Raw genomic sequence first — 20,785 nt, 5'->3', positions numbered from 1 at the left:
ATGTGAGTGTAACAAATGGAGTGAGACTCGGCCGATGGAGTTAATTATCGAGATGGTATGCAAATGCTGCTTTTCACGGTGGTGGAAAGTAACTAAGTACATTTAATCAAATATTGTACTTAAGTATAATTTTAGTATAATACTTCTACCTCACTGCATCCTGCTTAACTTCTGAGTCCAATAAAGTCCGCTTTAGCTTCATAGTATACATCATAATAAAGGATGATGTGTTTTTGGGAATAAATATATAAAGTACTTAGAATATGCTCCACCATAATTATGATTCAGTTTAACTTTATTTTGATGTTACTTTTTACTTAAGGAACATTATGATTGTTGTATTTTTCTGAAGTGTTCATCATTCTTTATTTTCATATGAAAACCAGGGCTTTTGCAGCAGATGTTGGACAGAGCTCCACATACAGGTGTTACCATAATGCAGGTGTCAGCACAGTGTTGTTATGAACTTAAAGCTGCATGCAGGAGAACTGGTCTGCTGGGTTCAGTGTCTTCTGGCTCAGTGGGAGAACTTGTTTTTCTGACTCATGACTGATCTGTTGAACGGTGCTAAATGGTGCCACAGAATATCTGCCTTGAACATTATCTAGTTCATCCATGAAACTTAATAACAACTCAACACTCAACATTATTAATCACCAGTAATTGTTGCGGAGCAAAAATCCTGTTACTCCTAGAATAAGGTATTATTAATATTATTTTGACTTAAGCAGATATTAATGTGGATGTTGTTGCACAGTAGGGTGTACAACTCATGTGCTGCTTACGGCTCAGTCTAAGAATAATGGGTTCAGATGATGATGGATGGATTATTTAGGAAGTGAGGTAGATCCAAGATCCATCTAAAGAGGTAGTTCTATTATTCTGAGGGAACAAGACATTCTGTTTTAGGGGAAATATCTGAACACTTGTGAAAAGAGGATGCTGTCCTGAGGGAACAAGATATTCTATTCTATTTTGCTTTAAAGATCCATAAGCTTGTACATGTCACCGGTTTGTTCTTGAAGGAGCAGGAGCTGTGCTCTGTGTGACGTGTTATGGGAACACCATCCCTACTGGTGTGTGACACACACATATTGTGGAATGAAGTGTTTCAACGGGTGTTCCTGACAGGAGGTCAGTGTCCTTCTGCTGTATTAACTGAATAAACCACAGAACATTAATGAAACACTACAGACCTCGAACAATAGTTCTCTGGGATTGTAGAGCGACACAGGTTGCTGAGCGTTTAAGAATCCACGTGTTAGCCTCAGTGTGTCAGGTGGAGGACGCTGACTGAGGACACGTCCATCACAGCAGATATGATTAGAGAGATTGAGGACATGTCCAAATGTCACTCACACAAACAACACACACACACACACACACACACACTGGCCAAGCATGCCCACTCCCATGCACAATAGGTGTGACAATAATAAAGACAATTTAAACTTTTTGTCCTTAAAAAAACCAAAATGACTTAACATTTGTTTTGGCAAAAAGTACCCTTCAAAGAATGAATGCATTGCATTTTGGGAAGTATAGGATCCAGAGTATTTCTCATGTCCCATACCTGAGACTAAAAGTCAGGATATCTCAGCCTGCTCTTATTTTTAAATCATGTCCAACTTTGCAGTCGAAACATACTAAGTTAGTGGAGAACTCTTTAATTCTATGTCCTACTAGAAAAAGAGTGACTTGTGATTATCTTCTACTCAAGTATCTACTGACTGCACACACACCAATACTATCACGAAACATGACAAACCTTCACCACCCAGCTCGCTATCTACTCCAAACAGAAGATAAAAGCAAGAGTTCCCCCGTCTCTTCTTCTTATAAAATACTCGGTGATCTTTTTTGCTTCGTACTGGTGCATGAGACTATTCATTTTCATGCATCGAGGCACCGGACTCATTTCATTCTGACTTGAACACACAAAGAACGATTGACGTGAAACTCTGAGAGGCTTCACTGTAGGATGGTCCCAGGCAGCAAGCATGTCACCTGCTAAACATAACAAAAGTCATTGATAAAAGATTAGATTTAAAGTTTTTCATATTCATATATCAAATGGGACATTCAGTACTCAGTTTGGTTGTTTACAGCACTGCATCTAGCTGATGGTTTAAAGAGAGAGAGAGGGTGTGTGTGTGTGTGTGTGTGTGTGTGTGTGTGTGTGTGTGGTATATAAGGGAGTGAAGGGCACCCAGCTGTATCAGCCAGTGATTGATTCATCTTTTCCCCCCCAGCCTCAGGTCACGTGCCACCCTTTGTTTCCCTGCAGAGAGGAGGCCAACAGAGCCCCAGCAGCTGCTGGGTGGAGAGCTGCGTCTGGTTCCGCTCAGAGCAGCATCGTGCTGTCAGGGCAGTTTGACGGACGAGAAGCGTTTAACTCCACAGCTTACTTTACCGTCAGTGATGGATGGGACCGTTTCATTCTGCCGGGTCTCTAGTCTCTCTTACTTAGGCTTGAAACACGAATGAAAGTGCGGAGATGCAGATCAGAAGCAGAAAGCAGCAAGTGGGATCGCCTGCCTGGGTTTGGCTTTCCCAACACATTACGGGCCGTGTGCATATCAGTGGATGTTAGCATGAAGGTAGCATTGTGTTACCTAAACCTAGTTACCATTGATATTTTAAGTAAAATTACAAAGCACTTCAGAGTTGAAATATAGGATGTGGATATTTTTTTAAAGTCAGTGTATTGTTCTGTAACAGTTGAATACATTCTTTGCACTGGATTAGCTTTGTTATATATCTGAAAAAAGATCCCTCTTTTAGAAAGCCAATATATTACACAAAGTGGAGAGTTTTTAAGACATATATATATTTAACTGGTATGGAGTGTACTGTAGTGTTTTGTATTAGTACTGTCGGACCTTGTGTCCCAATATGAGATGCATGTCAGGAAATCTTGCTTCTTCCAGGAAGAATGACATCAGCATCCCAAAACTCTTTCCACACTCATATGGACACCCAACTATTGTTTTAAGATGGACTTAAACAAAAAGCGTACTGAAATGTTTCCCTTGAGAATAACGACACAACACGTGCAAAAGTAATAACGTTTAATTCAAATAAAACCATGCAACAGGTCACCATTACCCTGATTAGATTCAGCCTGTTATAAAATAAAACATCCAAAGCCGTACATTGCGTTCAGTGGAGTATACACAGGAAGGTCAGCCTGGAAATTGAAGAAACCAAAAACACAACAAATCGCAGCCCCTCCTCCTGCTCGGCTCAGGCCACAGTACAGTGGTGATCCTGATCCCCCCCCCCCACTGGCTGCTAATAATCAATCACAAAGCACTATGAACCATATGGCACACAGAGGACAAGTCTGAGAACATGAGTGATGAGCCAGCAGTGCTGTTGATACACACGTTGCTAAAGGTCTAGTAGCAGTTTGCTCCCATGTACCGGACATGCACTGTTAAGGAAGGCCCGTGGAATTCACATCGTCGGGATTGCGGAAGCTGGGGAGTTACATACTAATGCAGCCTGGGAGCCCAAGCAAAGCATCGTGGTGGGTGCAGGGTTCCGTCTCTAGGGAACCGGTCTCAGCACTCTGCGAGATGCCGAGGTACGCTGCAGAACGAGCCCACATTCAACATGTTGCTGGGAGTGACAGAAGTACATTTGTTTTGCTGATTCAAACCCATCACCACAACACCCATATAAGAGGGACTAACTGACACCACTCGTGACGAGTCCAGCACACACACGTTACTGGTGGACTCAATCAGGATCTGTGACATGTCATCATCTGGATGTAGAACACACATGAAGAGAATAAAAAGAACATTAGTAAGATGCACGCTATTTTTGTTTTGCAATGTCTGCTCTGGTTTTTATTTTATTTATTTTAATGGGCACCGGGTGCACATCCCTCTACGTCCAATGGGAGGGTTCTGAGGGAGGAAGTGGGAGAGGAGTCTTGGAAACATGATGGTGGTATATTTTGAAAGTAGCACAGTATTATGCTGTGTGTGTCGCTGTGTGTGTCGCTGTGTGTGTGTGTGTGTGTGTGTCGCTGTGTGTGTGTGTGTGTGTGTGTGTGTGTGTGTGTGTGTGTGTGTGTGTGTGTCACTGAGTGTCTGTGTGCGTGTCAGTGTGCGTGTGTCACTGAGTGTGTGTGTGTGTGTCAGTGTGCGTGTGTCACTGAGTGTGAGTGTGTGTGTGTCAGTGTGTGTCAGTGTGCGTGTGTCACTGAGTGTGAGTGTGTGTGTGTCAGTGTGTGTGTGTGTGTGTGTGTGTGTGTGTGTGTGTGTGTGTGTGTGTGTGTGTGTGTGTGTGTGTGTGTGTGTGTGTGTGTGTGTCACTGTGTGTGTGTGTGTGTGCGTCAGTGTGCGCGCGCCTCAGTTGCTAAACACCTGGCCTTCGGGTGGCTGGGAGAGCCTGTTGTTCTCTTTCATCATCATGTGCTGTCTGAGCTCCTGCAGCACTATCCGGATGTTGTGGGAGTTTTTCCATCTGCACAGTGCTGACAGCGACTTTAAGTCCACCTGAAAGAGGAGGAGGAGGAGGAGGAGGAGGAGGAGGAGGAGGAGGAGGAGGAGGAGGAGGAGGAGGAGGAGGAGGAGGAGGAGGAGGAGGGAGGAGGAGGAGGAGGAGGAGGAGGAGGAGGAGGAGGAGGAGGAGGAGGTATTTTTATTCCGGCCTCATCAAGGAAGCTAAGGTTGTATATATTATCCAATGATCATGTTGGGAGTGAGTTCAAACTATTTAAAACAAAATAGATTTAGAACCATTTCAGAAGCTAGAGGTCGCCCTAAATAGCCAAATTAGAAACAAAGCCAAAAAATGGGTCATATCAAAGTCCTAACTTGATGACTCCTACCTTTTTGGTCTAAAAGTAGTTTCCAAAAAACATGTTTAGAACATTTGAACCAGGCCCTAGAACCTGAGAGTGGTTTGAGACGGAGCACTGCTCTGTCTCGGTAATGGGATGGAGGAATGTGCGCTCATGGAGCGGGGACAGGCGCTCTCCTTTCTCAGCTAGGACAAGGTGATACCGTTTACTTGTCCTACTCATCTGGCCGTACGTTCCCCACCTGCTCAGGCTGCATTGGGATGTCGTGTGTGCGTGTTTAGGCAGGGATAGTGGATTTAATCTTTTATATTTACAATGTGTTTATGATGTAATCGTTTGGAGAGCACATCATTACAAACCACAATTCTTTCTAATAAATAACCTCCTTATGTTGCCCTCAAACTGCACCAGAGTATTATTTTAAAATGTATGACATTTCAGTGCCTCGGTCCTAGGGTCCAGCCGGCATAATCTCTCACAACCAGTATGAACACCGAGTATATTGCACGGTTCTAATTCAGTCCACAAACACAAATAAACACTTGAAATTAATGATCACATTTGAAATGTTGACTTAATAGGTGAGAGTGCATCTATAGGGACATGTGGATACTTACCAAACCATTAGAACTGTGTACGCAGCTCAAGTTAATCTTGTTCACAAAGCGGACATGGGGGGGGCATTCTGGGTATCTGTTTCCACATTCTATTTTCAGACTGTATATCCTGCCTTCATAGACGGTCTGCAATCAAAGAGAGACGGCGGGTTAGCTCTGGTCATGGAAGTGTCACTCACCTGAGCTCCTCTGGGGTAAACAGTGGTTAATATAACAATGACAGTGTATCACAGTTCATATAACGGTATAGAGCTGCGGGCTGCAGCAGCAGTCTGCTCTGCACGCAGGCTTCCTCCAAGTTTACTGTAAAACAAACTGGTGGTGTGACCAATGGCCATTTACAATTATTAATACTATTACTATTATTAGCATTAGTCTATATTTGGGTTGAAACTAAGCCAGAAAAAAAAAATACATAAATAATAATAAAAAAATATATAAATAAAATCGATTTTTAAAAATAATATTCGATTATGGAGACTGTAACGAATATTCGAATAATCGAATAATCACTGGCATCCCTAACAGAAACAGTATAGTACATATAACAATGTCCACTCATGTGTCCTGACATGCTTGTTCTATAGCTTTACCTAATCGCATCTGAATATTTACAGAATGATGAATATTTAACTGTGTTGAAAGGAGTATTCAGATCCTTGACAGCAGTATTAGTACCGCATTGTGAAAACAGTACAATTTAAGGTCCTACACTCAAAACTTGAATGCGCTAAAGGCATGCAAGTATTATCAGCAAAAGGTAAAGCTATTCATTCTGCAGTAAAATGTTCATTGTTTTACTTTCATACATGATGTTTTTTTTATATCAATATATATATATATATATATATTGATATATATATATAAATATGTGTTTGCATTTGACTGCCGTTAAGAGTTGGACTCATTGGATATTCCTTAATACTCTTAATATATTGTTTGGTAGTTTATCCACAGTGCAGTGTGTCCTCAGGTCGTGATTTGTGTGTAGCTGTGCTATCCTTTGAGAACCACGTATCTCTAAAGAAGTCAGCTCATGACATTTGGGTTAGCCTGAGAAGTCAGCTGTGGGAACAGTAAGGCAGATGTTATCTATGAGTGTGTGAAGGCGGCTGCAAAGAGAAAGCTGAGTGTATTGGAAATTAGACAGCTACAGCTACAAATGCAATAGTCACCTTAGAGACAATATTACTGCCATCAGAAGGATGCTTGGCTCAATACTGCAAAAAGTACTACATTCTCTTAACCCTCCAGAAAGTAGGCTAAATCATGGAAGTCCCACCAAAAGACAAACAAATGTAGCTCTAAGAACATCACACATCTTCCATCACAGAGCTTCTATTCACAAAAAGAAAGCTCCTGCTGCAGTTTCTATCGGCGCATTCACACCGCAGTACTTTTCCCACAAAGGTTCATCAGAACTAAGTTCAGATCGCGTTCACACCGGAATAAGTTCCCTGGGGGTAGATTAGGCAAATGAAGCCGCTGACGTCACTTCTTCTTCTGCTTTGGGTTTACTGGCAGGCCGCAAACCACTTCACGGCGTATACTGCCGCCCGAAGTCCCCGGCCGGAAGTCCCCGGCCGGAAGTCCCCGGAGTTGGGGACTGGCTTCAGTAGAAGCTGCTGGGAGTCCCAGCAGCTTCTACTGAAGCTTTCCGAGTAAATCGCCAGAACACCGACACCTCCTCATCTCCACCGCTCCCATGTTTTATTTTGTGTTGCCATAAGTTAGTCTCTCTGCGTTTCTGCGCTGGGCTAATGCTAATGCTAATAATGCTAATGCGAGGATAATAAAATGGCGGCTTCACAAAACCATTTGGGAGTTTTACGGGGCGTGGTTTGCAATCCGCCCAGCCAATCAGAAATAGGAACCTTCTTCTCCCACGAAATTCCCGGCTCTCTAGCAGGGACGGAAAAGGGGGTGAAACGGTTCTCATTAACTCATTTTAGTTTCGGATTTTTTTGGTTAACGCAACATTTCGAAACTATATCGGAACTAAAGTGGGAAAAGTACTGCTGTGTGAACGCGCCTTATGTAACTATCCTACAGCAGGCAGAATTACATGCAGCCCTCTTATGGTCAGTTTGCACACAGCTGATCTACCTGCACATGATCCCTATGAGAGCAACAACAGAACTTATAACAATGAGGTTTACCACAGTGCCTTTTACGAAAGCCTCAACTTCTGTAGTAATGGGAAGCCAAAAGTGATGTGCGCATGATAGTTCAAGCTCTAAACAGTACATCCTTCGTTTTACAGTGTTTCACAGCACACTCGCTGGGGAGGTAATGAAATTATGCACGTTTTGATATTTTAACACGACAGCTGACCACTTGTACGTTTTAAGCCAGCATTAGTTATAACCTATACAATATGATAACGCGTAATATTAGTAAGATTATAAAAATAGTTAGCTAATGCTAGCAACACCGTGTTAAAATATATAATGTAGTGTTAGTTAAACTACAATTACTTCAAATTAATGCCCTAGAACAGGGGTGGGGAACCTCCAGCCCCCGGGCCGTATACGGCCCGACAATTTGGTACGGCCCTCGAGGTAATTTATAAACAAAAGCAAAAAAGAAAAAAATTAGAGAAATCTAGACCGCAAACAAATTAAACAAGCGAGTGCCTGTTTTTCCTAGCCAAGGTCAGGGTCCTTGAACACAACACGAGCCTAACGTGTCCACACGTGGTATATGCATGGGTATATGTCTCGTCTGACAGGGGTGCAGTTCTGACTGAGAGCACCAGAACGTCACTCCGGCACTTCCAGAAATTGCAGTTGCAGATGCTGCAGTTTTTGCGTGCCTGTATCTTTAGTTGAAAGCCCAGTGGCGATCTGTGCACCTGTCATACAGTCAATAACTTTGTTGTTATTACCATCTGGTTAGCTAGCTATGCTAACGAATTTAAGAAGCCTTTTCTACAACCAGTGAGGTAAAGGCACATCTTTATATGATCATTATAGTTATAAAAAAAATAAGAGAATAAAGTAAACGGGTATAAAATACTATATGACAGTAAAAAAAGTTGTTATTAATAAACAAGAATACAGTTTGAAAGGAGAGTGATTTGTAAAATATCCATAAAGAAAAAGAAATCTGTTTACAGTTCCGTTTCATATGGATGTTGAGAGATGTATCCATTGCTCTCAAAGTGCACCAGATTGATGCTTTTAACTTCAACATTTAAAAAAAAAATCCCGAAATGAATCTGTGATTTTAGTATTTTTAAGCAGAGGTCAATAACTTGTATACGGCCCTCGGAGGATATTGTAAAAATTGAAATGGCCCTTGAGAGGAAAAAGGTTCCCCACCCCTGCCCTAGAAGATTGTTTCTTAACAATAAACTTCAGTCATTTTCACTTCTTGTGGTTGTTGATTCATTTTGTGTTGTTTATCTGTTATCTTAAAATTGGGATGTGGGACATGATGATCATAAAAGCACAAGAAAAATATTAATAGAAACAATAGCTACTGTAAATGTAACAGACCACTTTGTCTAAAATTATATATTATATTGAGAATATAAGTGAAGTCTGCGTGGTAATCAAGGCACTATTTGATAATAGTTGGAATAGTTAGGCTTTGTTTTTGTTTTGTTTGTCTACCCTCCCTCCCAAATGTAAAGCGTCTTTGGGTTCAAGAAAAGCGCTATAGAAATAAAATGTATTATAGAGCGGACATGAATCACATGACTGTGTACTGGCCAGAGTGTCATAACACTCCCTTTCAATGACACCGGTTTACTCTTGTTGAAAACTACCACTTCACTGTAGTTTAAAAAAAATCTAATAAACCAATGTGTTAGAGCAGCTGCTAAGTGTTAGGTATTCCTGATAATGATTCGGTGGTCGGTGGTGAATATCTTTCCTACAATGACATTTCTTTAACACTGTTTTATACGAATGCAATGCTTAAAGTCCATTGGCCATTGAATAGAAGAGCAGAGTAATGTATTGGTGCTGTAAACTCAGGGGGTGGTCACCTTGGCTGGGCCGATGATCATGCCGTTCCAGTGAGTTAGCGTCATGTCGTCATCATCAGCGAGGCCCCAGCTCACCGTGCCGTCTCCACCTCCCTTCTGACCTTCCTCCAGTTCCTCCAGCAGACGAAAGCTGCGGGGAACTACGATGCCTTGCAAAACACAAGCATGCACACACACAAGGGCACAAAAAAGGAACATTTAATGACTTCTCACAATGGGAGAAAAAGTCACGCAGAAACGGCATACCATACTCGATAATTTCGCCTAACAGACGGTCCTGATTTAAAGCTAAACTATCAGAGTCTTAATATGTATCACTCTCAAACAGACCAAATATTTGAGTTTTCTGCAAAATTGCAAGAGCCGGGAAGTTGAAAGAAGTGTGTGATCCATGTTGGCACATCTGAACAGGTAGAACTTTTTTTTAACAGCTGAAAAAAGAAGTAGTAAACGATTGAAAAATCCTATTCCAAAAGTTGACTTGAGGAGGCATCCACTAAAAGGAAGTCTGAATTGACAGTAGGGCTGTCCCGAATACCATTTTTCGAGCTCCGGATATTCGGTAGTAATCAGCAGCGAACCGCTTCAACACGTGTATTTCGGTGTATTCACGGCATTCATTTTGTTATTCTACAGTATTGTTGTTTTATAGTTATTTGTTAATGTAACCCAATTTGTGTTCTTTGAAATTTAAAAGGATATTGCATTGTGTTTGTTACTTTCGTTGCAGTTGTATGTCTTAAGAGTAATTTGGCTTGGCTTCCTATTTTGTATGGACATGCTTTTATTTTGAAGGAGAGTTAGCGCTGTTGACAGGAAGTTCTTGTTGCTATGGAAACAATGTGACGGAGATTAACGGAGAAACGTCATATCTACATATAAAGTGTATGGTTAAGTGTTAGCACCCCCCGAGAGGCACAAGCTCTTACGTTGATATTGGAGTTTTCAATAAATTCAAAAAACGAATAACGAAATTGAAACCCGAATAGTAATCCAACGAACGAATGTTCGGGTACAGCCCTAATTGACAGTATCTATTCTGATCTAGGTCTCCCAGAGTCTATAATAATGAATACTACTAGGTTACATTTCTTAGATTGTGTGTTTTAGTGTTTCAAATGGCTGTATAATGAGCCTTATTTTTATGCAGCAGAGTTATCCTCAGACTGACGCAATTTGTTATAGTTTGTCCAACTTACCATAGGCAGTGTTGGAAGAAGTACTTAGATCCTTTTCTGAACTAAAAGCACAACAACTTTGGTCTTTAAGTACTCTACTACAAGTAAATATTTGATTTCATAATGACTCTTAAGTAAAAGTACTCATTCTGCACAATGACCCATTTCAGAATAATAGTAAGTACAGAAGTATTACCTGCTAAATGTACTTCAAGTGTCAAAAGTAAAAGTAGTCATTATGCAGAATGGCTCTTTTCACAGTATTTTTTTATTATTATTATTATTATTATTATTAGGGATGCACGATAATTATCGGCCCGATAATTATCGGTCCGATATTAGGAATTATGACGTCATCCCGATAAACCCGATACCAGTATTAATAGCCCCGATAATATACAATATATTTTTTGGGTAAAAAAAAGGAAAAAAATCCTGCGGTGTGGGTGGATTGGGATGAGGGGCGCTTGTTTTTCACTCGGCTCCTCCCGTTTTGCCAGTACTGTGGTATTAGTGGTTTAGGAAGAGGGGAGTTTTTCACAAATCCAGCGCTCCCTAACTCATGCCTGGCTGTGACGTAAATGGTGTGCGGCCGTGAAGCCAGGACAGTAAACAAACATGTCGTCGGTAGTATGGGACTATTTCAAAGTTTCAGAGTTAGATAGTTCGCTTGCTATTTGTATTAACACATGCAATGAAGAAGTTCCACGAGGAGGGAAAAAGGCAACGAGCTATAATACTTCCAACCTGATCAGTCACCTGAAACATCGCCATGGCTACGATGGTGTGTTAAAAGCGTACGAAGACGCCTGCGCTGCTAAACTAGCGGCAAATCCAAAGCCAGCTGCAAAGGCACCGGGGCTTTTACCTATCGACGAGGCTTTTGAAAAAGGCAAGAACTTTATTTGGGAAAATAAATATGGTCACTTTGAAGAGTCAAAACTGTTCTTGGCTTTGTTTTGTTCATAGTAGTAATGCTCATGTCATTTGCTCACTACTAGTCTTTTTTTTACCACCAGGTGTGCACAAACTACAGGTACATTTAATATATATATTATATTATTATCAGTATCGGTCTTGAGAAGCAGGAAGTTATCTGTATCGGTTTCAAAAAACCAATATCGTGCATCCCTATTATTTACACTATTATGGCCCCTGTTAAAAATGTTTGTAATATTATCTACTGTAAGTTGGTCGAACGAATGCCTCCTTATCCGGAAGCTGACCGAGCAGACCCGAGCAGCAGTCGAGAGGAGCCGAGCGCATCCGCAAAGCACACAAAATGGCGACGCCAGAGTTCCCGTTAGCCGGCTGTCACTACTAGGGGGACGGATTGGGTAGTGACAGCCAAATCTAAATCACTTCGGTCAAAATAATTTCCCTTTAGAGCAATACCGCTTCAGTTACGCCACTTATGTGACAGACAAGAAGAGTATGTGACAGACAAGAATAGTCAACTCTAATGTCTAACACTTAATGTGGAGAAAGAGACGTCCTGTATGGGTTGATTGTGCGTTGATCTGTTGGTAATGCCTCTGGGTTCCGGTGGGCATGTAAACAAATGCATAATGCTGCGTTATACTTTGTGGCCTCACCCAGTTGCATAGCCACACTTATTGTTTAGGTGTCTTTTAATAAGCAGGTAGTCATATCATTAGCTAGAACTAGCTGGATCTGATCGATATGGACATAAACGCGAGTGAAGTCTAATCTAACGGGAGAGAGAGATCAGCTGCTGCTGACGAGTGGACACTCAGCTCTGCATGATCACATGCAGCGGTGAGCGGACAAAACACACTTCAGGTTAGAATATCACACGTAGCTATTTTAATTACCTCTCAAACTACGTAAACTAGTTATAGATATGTTTAGTTTTACTGTCGGGTCACTCATTACTGATCCGCGAGCTGCATGATACTGGCATAATAGATTGCCCGATCGGGCAACCAGCAGGTGAGGCTTCATTGCCCGGGCCATCGGGCAGTCCTTAATGTCGAGCCCTGGCATAGCATGTGTTTTTATATGTACAAAGTAACAAGAAGCTGGGAGTGTTAAATACATCTAATGGAGTAAAAAGTAGGATATTGGCCTCTGAAATGTAGTGCAGTACAAATATATCAAAAAACTCCAATACTTGAGTAAATGTAGTTAGTTAATTTCCAGCGCTGGCATTAGGAGGCATTGGCTTTGGGGTGGCACACATTAAAACGTAGTGTTTAAGGAATTGCCTCCTAAACCTTTAAATGTAGAAACATACCGCTTACTAGTACAGCTGTTGACATTACACAAGCTGTAAGAGTATGATGTCAAGTAAATTACCTTGTGGGCAGAGATGTTAGAAGTACTCATATCTTGTACTTAAGTAAAGAAGAAATACCAGAGCGTAGGAGGAATAGTCTCTGATTATATTGATTGATCATGAAAGTGTTCTCAAAGCTGGCAAGGGTGCAGCTAGTCTGAATGACTTTGTAGACTGCAGGGTAGCTTGTGAATTTACTCCAGGTGGAACTAAAGTCTGACTTAACACTTGATTAGATTTCACATCATTAATCCACATCTGTAAAGTAACTAAAAGGTATTAAATACATTTAATGGAGTAAAAGTACACCATTAACCTCTAAATTGTATTGGAGTGAAAGAACAAAGTAACATAAAATGGAAATACTCAAGTAAAGCACAAGAACCTCAACATTGTACTCAAATACAGAACTAAATCCTTTACACTCTGCTTGTGGGTCAGTTTTAGTGACGAACTATTTATTCTGAACACTTCTTCCGGAAAGCTAAGTTATTTACCCATCAAGCTAGTCCCGGGCACCGCCCAGCGAACAGAGTGACGTTAACACACTGCAGCCCAGTCTAATGTGATCTGTGGAGTGCACTGAACCCACATGTAGCATTTTCTTTGCCTGCTAGTCTCATAATTGTAAATGTAGTGGTTGCAGAAGCCGTGTGGATCATGGACTGTTGGACAGCGCAGCTAGCTAATGAGCTAGCTAGCATCGTCAGAGACAGCGTTTTATCTCAGACAGAGTCCTGTCGCAGTAAAACTGCACTGCAGCTGGACTCTTTTTTGGAAAATCGAAACTATTAACTTATATATTATGCTGCGGGTTGTACCTCGTAAGCAAAATAGATGAAAAATAGTAACTGAACTGTCGGAGAAGTCTGCTTACCTGATAAGGCGGTCGCCATCTTTGTTATAGATTCACGGAAGCGCGCACGTACGGTGGAGCGTGTCCGTCGAAGAAGTTCTTCTTCTTCTTCTCTCAGCTATTGGTGGATTGCAAACAACTTTAAGGTGCATACCGCCACCTACTGTACAAGAGTGTGTATCGTCATGTTCTCCTATCACCACTCGTGACAAGTTGTGTTTAAGTTATAATGAAATGCCAATGTAATGTTTCATTAAACCAAAACATGTCTGTAAAACAACATGCTGTATATGAAAAAAACATAGAAATGCACAACAAAAAGCTCTATTTGGTGGATTTGATCATTGCTGACTCTTAGTGGTAGTATCAAATAAATAAACGGGCAAGTTTCACAGCACACAATAAAAGCTTCTAGTAAATGTATGTGTATATATAAGTATACAAATATTTTGTACTTGACCGTACCTACAGCCACATTTGAGTAAAGTCTCTCTTCTGGTTCATTACTTGCACCTGTTAGAAGGATTAAAGCATCAAAGGACAATTCCTGTACTTTATTTAAACACTGCTGGCCTACCAAAGCATCTCAACCATTGCATCGAACTGCTCCATGTTAAACACAAAATAAACACTGTACCATTTCCAGCTTTTCCAGGCCCTCTTATTGAAAATCGAGACAAGGTCAAACCGATCATTTTAATCACATTATATGATTTTCATAATTCTCTAAAACGAGTTGGGAAAATACTGAATGTTCCTTCTATATCAGAGTAGCACATGATAACAGAGGCCCTACATAGCTGTGTACGTAGCCGGATGTATGACTGCATGGTCATGGATGGCACTCATGAGACACTGTGTTGAAGTTATGATAGCTATGTTCCTAAGATTTGCATGATGACACAGCCTCTAGAGAGATAGGCATATGACTGTCATGTTTATTGCTTATGCAGGCCTTAGCTAATCTTAACTAATGTCAGAATACTGCTTTGAACCAGTATTCTTCCATCTTGTTGACTGTAACACTCTCTTATAAGCATGTCAAGGACACTACTCTGGGAACTATTTGTCCCACGCAGCCCTGTGTGTGATGACTACTTCCATTCTTGCAAGGATAATAAATACATGTATCCTGATATTGAAGACCAAGCCGGTGACGAGTGATCTTTTTTTTTAACAAATAACAATAAAGGGAAATTAAGGTTAAGAGTTAGAAATAGCCTAATAAGTGGTGTAAAATGACTAAGCACATTTACTCAACTTTACATAAGTACAAGAGTAAGAGTATTCCTTCACTCTGAAGCCTACTTCTACTTTTACTTAAATACAACTTCTGAGTACTTCTCCAACCTCTGAAAATGAATCAAAATATTAAAAAGGATAAGGCTGGCCATGAAGAAGGCCCAATCCCAAACCACGCCCTACACCCTACCCCTACACACTACCCCTCCGTGACGGAGTAAACTCTGTGGAGTGACACTCGCAGCTCAACGAGGCTCCCTCCTGTCAAATTCCTGGGGGTGCACATCGCCGAGGACCTCTCCTGGAGCAACAACAACACGACAATCACCAAGAAAGCCTCGCAGCGCCTCTACTTCGTCCGCAAACTGAAGAGAGCAGGAGCTTCCCCCTCTCCTTCTACCGAGGCACCGTTGAGAGCATCCTCAGCAGCTGCATCACGGTGTGGTTCGGAAGCTGCACAGCATCGAACCGCAAGACCCTGTAGCGCGTCGTGAACACTGCTGAGAGGATCATCGGTGCCTCCCCAGCTAGAATTTTTTTGTTCTAAAAACATTCTGAGAATGTTACATTCCTTGTTTTAGGAATGTTTTCAGCGGGAAGTTTTATTTTGGTTCCCAGAACGTTCTTCTGAAAGGTAGGATAACGTTCTCCAAAAACATTCTTAAAATGTTTGGTGATAACCTTCCTAAAATGTTTTCGATAACATTGTTAGAACATTATGCCCTACTATTCTTAAAACGTTTTCAGTAGAAGCTTTTATTTTGCTTCCCAGAATGTTCTTCTGAAAGGTATAGGATAACGGTCTCTAAAAACATTCTTACAATGTTTTTGATAACATTGTAAGAACATTATGCCCTACTGTTCTTAAAACGTTTTCAGCTGCAAGTTAGATGTTTCTATGTTGCCATAATGTTATTATTTTAGAGAAGGATAACATGCTTTATGTATAAAACATTATGCAAATCTTCTGTGGTAACAATTTACATAATATTCCTGTAATTGTTCAACTAAAAAATCCTGGGTAAGTGGACTGACCACTTTGGTCATTAGGATGATTTTGATAGTTTACTTAACTATTGGAATTTGACTATTAACACTTGTAAAAGGATGAATCTGAATCAGCTGGTGAAAGTAACATTTGTTTATTAGAAAAGGGGAGCTGGGAGTGGAGGTTGGTTATGGCAGCAGTGGGAAACAGTTGTTCCAGGGTGGAGAGGTCTGGCTGGTCTTGGGAGTGTGGAAGGCCTTGGATTCCTCCTGGGAGAGACACAAACATGAGTGTGAGGCAAAAGTAGGCAAAGTTGTCAAAGAATATGCTGGCAAAAAGCTAGAGTGGCACACAACAAACCGGCAGGGAATGCGTGCAGGCTGCAGGCTTTCATAGTGTGGCTGATGAGCAGGTTGCAGGTGTGGTTGATTGGAGATTGCTCCCAGCCGTGTAGAGCAGACCAGCAAGCAGGTGGGGGGAGAGAGAGAGACACACAGTAGAAACACATACAAACACTAACAGAGGCCTGTACTACGAAGCCGGTTCAACCTAACCTGGATATGTTTGAGTTAGCCGGTTGGCCTAATCCAAAACATATGCGCTCTCGCTAAACGGTCCTACGACGCTGGTTATCAAGTGGATCGCTCAAGCCAGCCGTGTCCTATCTAGTTAGGTGCGCGTTCACATGAAAGGGGTGGTATTTGGAGCATTCGACCAATCACAAACATGGAGAAGCGTACTGACAGCGCAGCGTCATACTTCCTGAATGAAAAGTGAACTTTAATATTAGTCAAATATGAAGATATTAAACTTTAAACATCCATGACTTAAAAACACTTTATCCAGGATAAAAGCCACATAGCTGCACCTGCAAGGTGAACACAGCTGGTAAAAGAAAAAGTGTTTGAATGTGACACTGTGAGTGTTGCACGGCCAGATACGGCTCAAGAAGCTGACTCAGATAAGGAAATATAGCCTATGCCTATTATGATGTGATATGAATGATAATGGGACAAACACAGCCGGTGATTTTTGCAGGCCGTCTTTCCTTCAACGGCAGTCTAAACTGTATTTCCTTTCTCCTGTAATATGAATTGATCGCTTTAAACTCTGCACACGGAGCTCTGATTGGTCAGCAGGCCGTGCTTTCACTGAGTTGATCTCTTAGCCTGCAACCTAACCTGCTCCGGAGCAGGTTAGCCGCACAGCATAAGTTACCATGGAGATCTAGCCCGCTAAAAAGAGAACCATCGTCGTAGGACCGGAAACCCCGAGTTTTCCCTGAAGTTAGCCCACTAAGCGAAAATCCTGCTTCGTAGTACAGGCCTCAGGGGTTTCAGGGATGGGCAGTGATAGTCGGTCCGTTCTTCTATATGTCTGTCTTTGGTTTTCTAAGTGTTATTCGATCCATATGACAATAGAGATATGTGCATAAACAACAAAAACACTTGGGGTATAATGTTCGAGCAATGTTATCACCAAACATTTTAAGAATGTTTTTAGAGAACGTTATCCTACCTTTCAGAAGTACATTCTAGGAACCCAAATAAAACTTCTCGATGAAACCATTCCGAGAACAATGAATGGTAACATTCTCAGAATGTTTTTAGAACCAACAATGTCTAGCTGGGAACTCAGACATGCCTACGCAAACGTGCAATATCAATTGCATGCTTGTTTTATTTTTTTTTAAAAAGGAAAATGTGGTGACATCCTTTTCAAACAAAGTTTGTTTTTTAAAGCGCACTACAAATAAATCGGACGTTGACCATGACCATGTTAATATTTCGCATCACAGGAACGTTTTATAAAGAAAGAATAACCTCCTGAAAACATTATCCAAATGTTGCTTTCAAAATGTTCTTCTTTGGTTATCATGTAACATTGATGGACCGTTGTATAAAGAACATCTTTAATGTGTTGGGTAATGTGTAACCCGACAACGTCCAAAACACATCCTTAGTTCCTTTGTTAACATATCACTAAAGGAACATTTTATAAAACACTTTGTCATCTCAGGCCTCAATAACATCCTCAAAACATCCTCTGAATGTTGCAGTTAAAACATGATGTCTTAGTTAACCTTAAACCTTATAGGAACATTATATGAAAAAATAAACATCCTAAAAAGGTTCTTTGAACATCAGATTAAAACGTTTCTTTAAAACCTTATTAGAACCTGTAGGTAATGTTAGCCAAAGTTGTGAGAACATTCCCCACTAGCTGGGTCACTCCTGGACCTCTACAACACCCGCCTCACCCGCAGAGCACTCAGCATTGCTGGTGACCCCACGCATCCCTCCACCTGCCTCTTCACCCTCCTGCCTTCAGGGAGGAGGTTCCGTAGCCTAATGTCGAGCACCACCCGACTAAAGAACAGTTTTTTCCACCAGGCTGTCAGGAGGCTGAACTCAAAGTTATTGAAGTGACTGTTATTTTTTTCCAAATAAGGGCAAAGAGGCGGAGCCGAAGCGGGACCTGCTGCTGAAGCACAAGGCGGGGCTCCAAGCTCACGATCTAGCTGAAGCTACCAAGCTAGGCTAACATGCTCACATGCTCATGCTCACTTAATAAGCCTTGTTCAACATAATTTCTTTAGCTAATACTACAGCGGGCTGCAGACGAACCAAGTCCGCGTTTCGCTGCATTCCTTGATCTCCAGGACGCCGGATAATTGGGTCCCCTTTTAACATTTGCTCCCGTTTAGCATTAGCCATAGACTATAAAAGTCTTACCCAAGGCTGAATCATAATCACCAGACGCTCCCAGTTCACCTGCACTACACGTTTGGGCTTACCATGTCTGTCCAGAGGCTTCCCTCGCCACTCAACGGGGGAAGTGGTCAACTGACCACCAGATGGTGATCAGTTGACAGCTCCGCCCCTCTCTTTACCCGAGTGTCCAGAACATACGGCCTCAGGTCCGATGATACGATAAAGAAATCGATCATAGACCTTCTGCCTAGGGTGCTCTGGTACCACGTACACTTATGAGCAATAATGGCTCATAAGTCATATGGCCAATCCATGACTAGCACAGAAGTCCAGTAACAAACCACCACTCCGGTTCAGATCAGGGTGGCCGTTCCTCCCAATCACGCCCCTCCAAGTGTCTCCATCATTGCCCACATGTGCGTTGAAGTCTCCCATCAAGATTAAACAGTCCCCTTCAGGAGCCCCATACAGGACTCTTTCCAGGGTCTCCAAGAAGGCCGAATACTCTGAACTGCTGTTGGGTGCATAAGCACACACAACAGTCAGAGTTTTCCCCCCCATAAACCGCAGGCGTAGGGAGGCGACCCTCTCGTCCACTGGGGTAAACTCCAACAAAGAAGCACCCAACCGGGGGCTTGTGAGTATTCCCACACCCGCCCGGCACCTCACACCTTGGGCAACTCCGGAGAAGAATAGAGTCCAACCCCTATCCAGAAGTAAGGTTCCAGAGCCGACGCTGTGCGTAGAGGTGAGCTCAACCAGATCCAACTGGTAACGCTCCACCTCCCGCACAAGCTCCGGCTCCTTCCCCCCCAGAGAGGTGACGTTCCACGTCCCCAACGCCAGCTTCTGTCGCCCGGGTCTGGTCCGTCGAGACCCTCTACTTTCTCTGCCACCCTTCTGGCAGCGCACCCGACCCCATCGCTGTTTCCCGTAGGTGGTGGGCCCGCGGGACGGAGAAGCGGAGGTGTTGCCCACGTTACCTTTTCGGGCTGTGCCCTGCCGGGCTCCGTGGCAAGCCCGGCCACCAGACGCTCACCGACGAGTCCTCCTTCTGGGCCCGGCTCCAGAAGGGGACCCCGGGCTTCCTACATTCTTAAAACAAATGCCTTGGCTCAACAAAGAAAATCAACGCAACAGTTTGCATCAATGTTTATTGAGTTAACTCAACTTCTAACGAAATTGTCTTAAAACAACAAAGTTATTTGAGTTAGGGGAGAAGGCTTTTCCTCTACAATCAGAGGTGTTTTTAATTACCACTTACTTAATAATTGGTAGCATAAACACAAGTTTTGAAGTTGATTACTCAAAAGATTAAGTTGTTCCGACTACATTACATTGCATTTAGCTGACGCTTTTATCCAAAGCGACTTACAATAAGTGCGTTCGACCAACAAAATACAAACTTGAAGAAAACAGAATCATATAAGTTCATCAGGTTTCATAGAGCAAAAACATTTCAAGTGCTACTCAACTGGCTTTCGATAAGCCAGCCCTTTATTAGTATACAAGTGCTTTGTTAATAGTTCTATCGCTCGAAGTGGAGTCGAAAGAGATGAGTTTTCAGTCTGCGCCGGAAGCTGTGTAAGCTATCTGCTGTCCTGATGTCAATGGGGAGCTCATTCCACCATTTTGGAGCCAGGATAGCAAACCTACGTGTTTTTTCTGATGGGAACTTGGGTCCCCTTCGCAGCGATGGTGCAGCGAGCCGTTTGGTTGATGCAGAGCGGAGTGCACGTGCTGGGGTGTACGGTTTAACCATGTCCTGGATGTAGGAAGGGCCAGATCCATTCGCAGCATGGTACGCAAGTACCATTGTCTTGAAGTGGATTCTAGCAGTTATCGGAAGCCAGTGAAGGCAGCGGAGGAGCGGCGTGGTGTGGGAACATTTAGGAAGGTTGAAGACCAGACGAGCCGCTGCATTCTGGATGAGCTGCAGAGGTCGGATGGCACATGCAGGTAGACCAGCCAGGAGGGAGTTGCAGTAGTCTAGGCATGAGATGACGAGAGCCTGGACCAGAACCTGCGTCGCTTTCTGGGTCAGCTGGGGACGCATCCTCCTGATGTTGTAAAGCGTG

The 20,785-nt window shown here is 42.4% G+C and overlaps 1 protein-coding gene across 1 annotated transcript; it reads right to left on the bottom strand.

Annotated features, from left to right (window-relative positions):
- Positions 1 to 3,057: 3,057 nt before the first annotated feature.
- On the bottom strand, positions 3,058 to 13,892 carry ube2v1 (ubiquitin-conjugating enzyme E2 variant 1). Its single transcript, XM_034083364.2, has 4 exons — positions 13,785 to 13,892; positions 9,431 to 9,579; positions 5,437 to 5,562; positions 3,058 to 4,511 (listed from the first exon to the last, which is right to left on the bottom strand). The coding sequence occupies exons 1-4, from the start codon at positions 13,801 to 13,803 to the stop codon at positions 4,365 to 4,367; spliced, it is 441 nt and encodes a 146-aa protein (XP_033939255.1). The 5' UTR covers positions 13,804 to 13,892; the 3' UTR covers positions 3,058 to 4,364.
- Between the last annotated feature and the right edge of the window lie 6,893 nt (positions 13,893 to 20,785).

The sequence above is a fragment of the Pseudochaenichthys georgianus genome, chromosome 5 (assembly GCF_902827115.2).
Source record: "Pseudochaenichthys georgianus chromosome 5, fPseGeo1.2, whole genome shotgun sequence".
In the NCBI taxonomy this organism is placed as follows: domain Eukaryota; kingdom Metazoa; phylum Chordata; class Actinopteri; order Perciformes; family Channichthyidae; genus Pseudochaenichthys; species Pseudochaenichthys georgianus.
The sequence above is the reverse complement of the archived record's forward strand: the minus strand, read 5'-3'. Positions and strand labels throughout refer to the sequence as shown.

Coding starts and splice junctions, on each gene's coding strand:
- ube2v1 (XM_034083364.2), bottom strand. Junction 5,563..9,430: donor TGATCATCGGCCCAGCCAAG/GTGACCACCCCC, acceptor CTTTGATTGCAG/ACCGTCTATGAAGGCAGGAT. Junction 4,512..5,436: donor TACACAGTTCTAATGGTTTG/GTAAGTATCCAC, acceptor CTCCTCTTTCAG/GTGGACTTAAAGTCGCTGTC.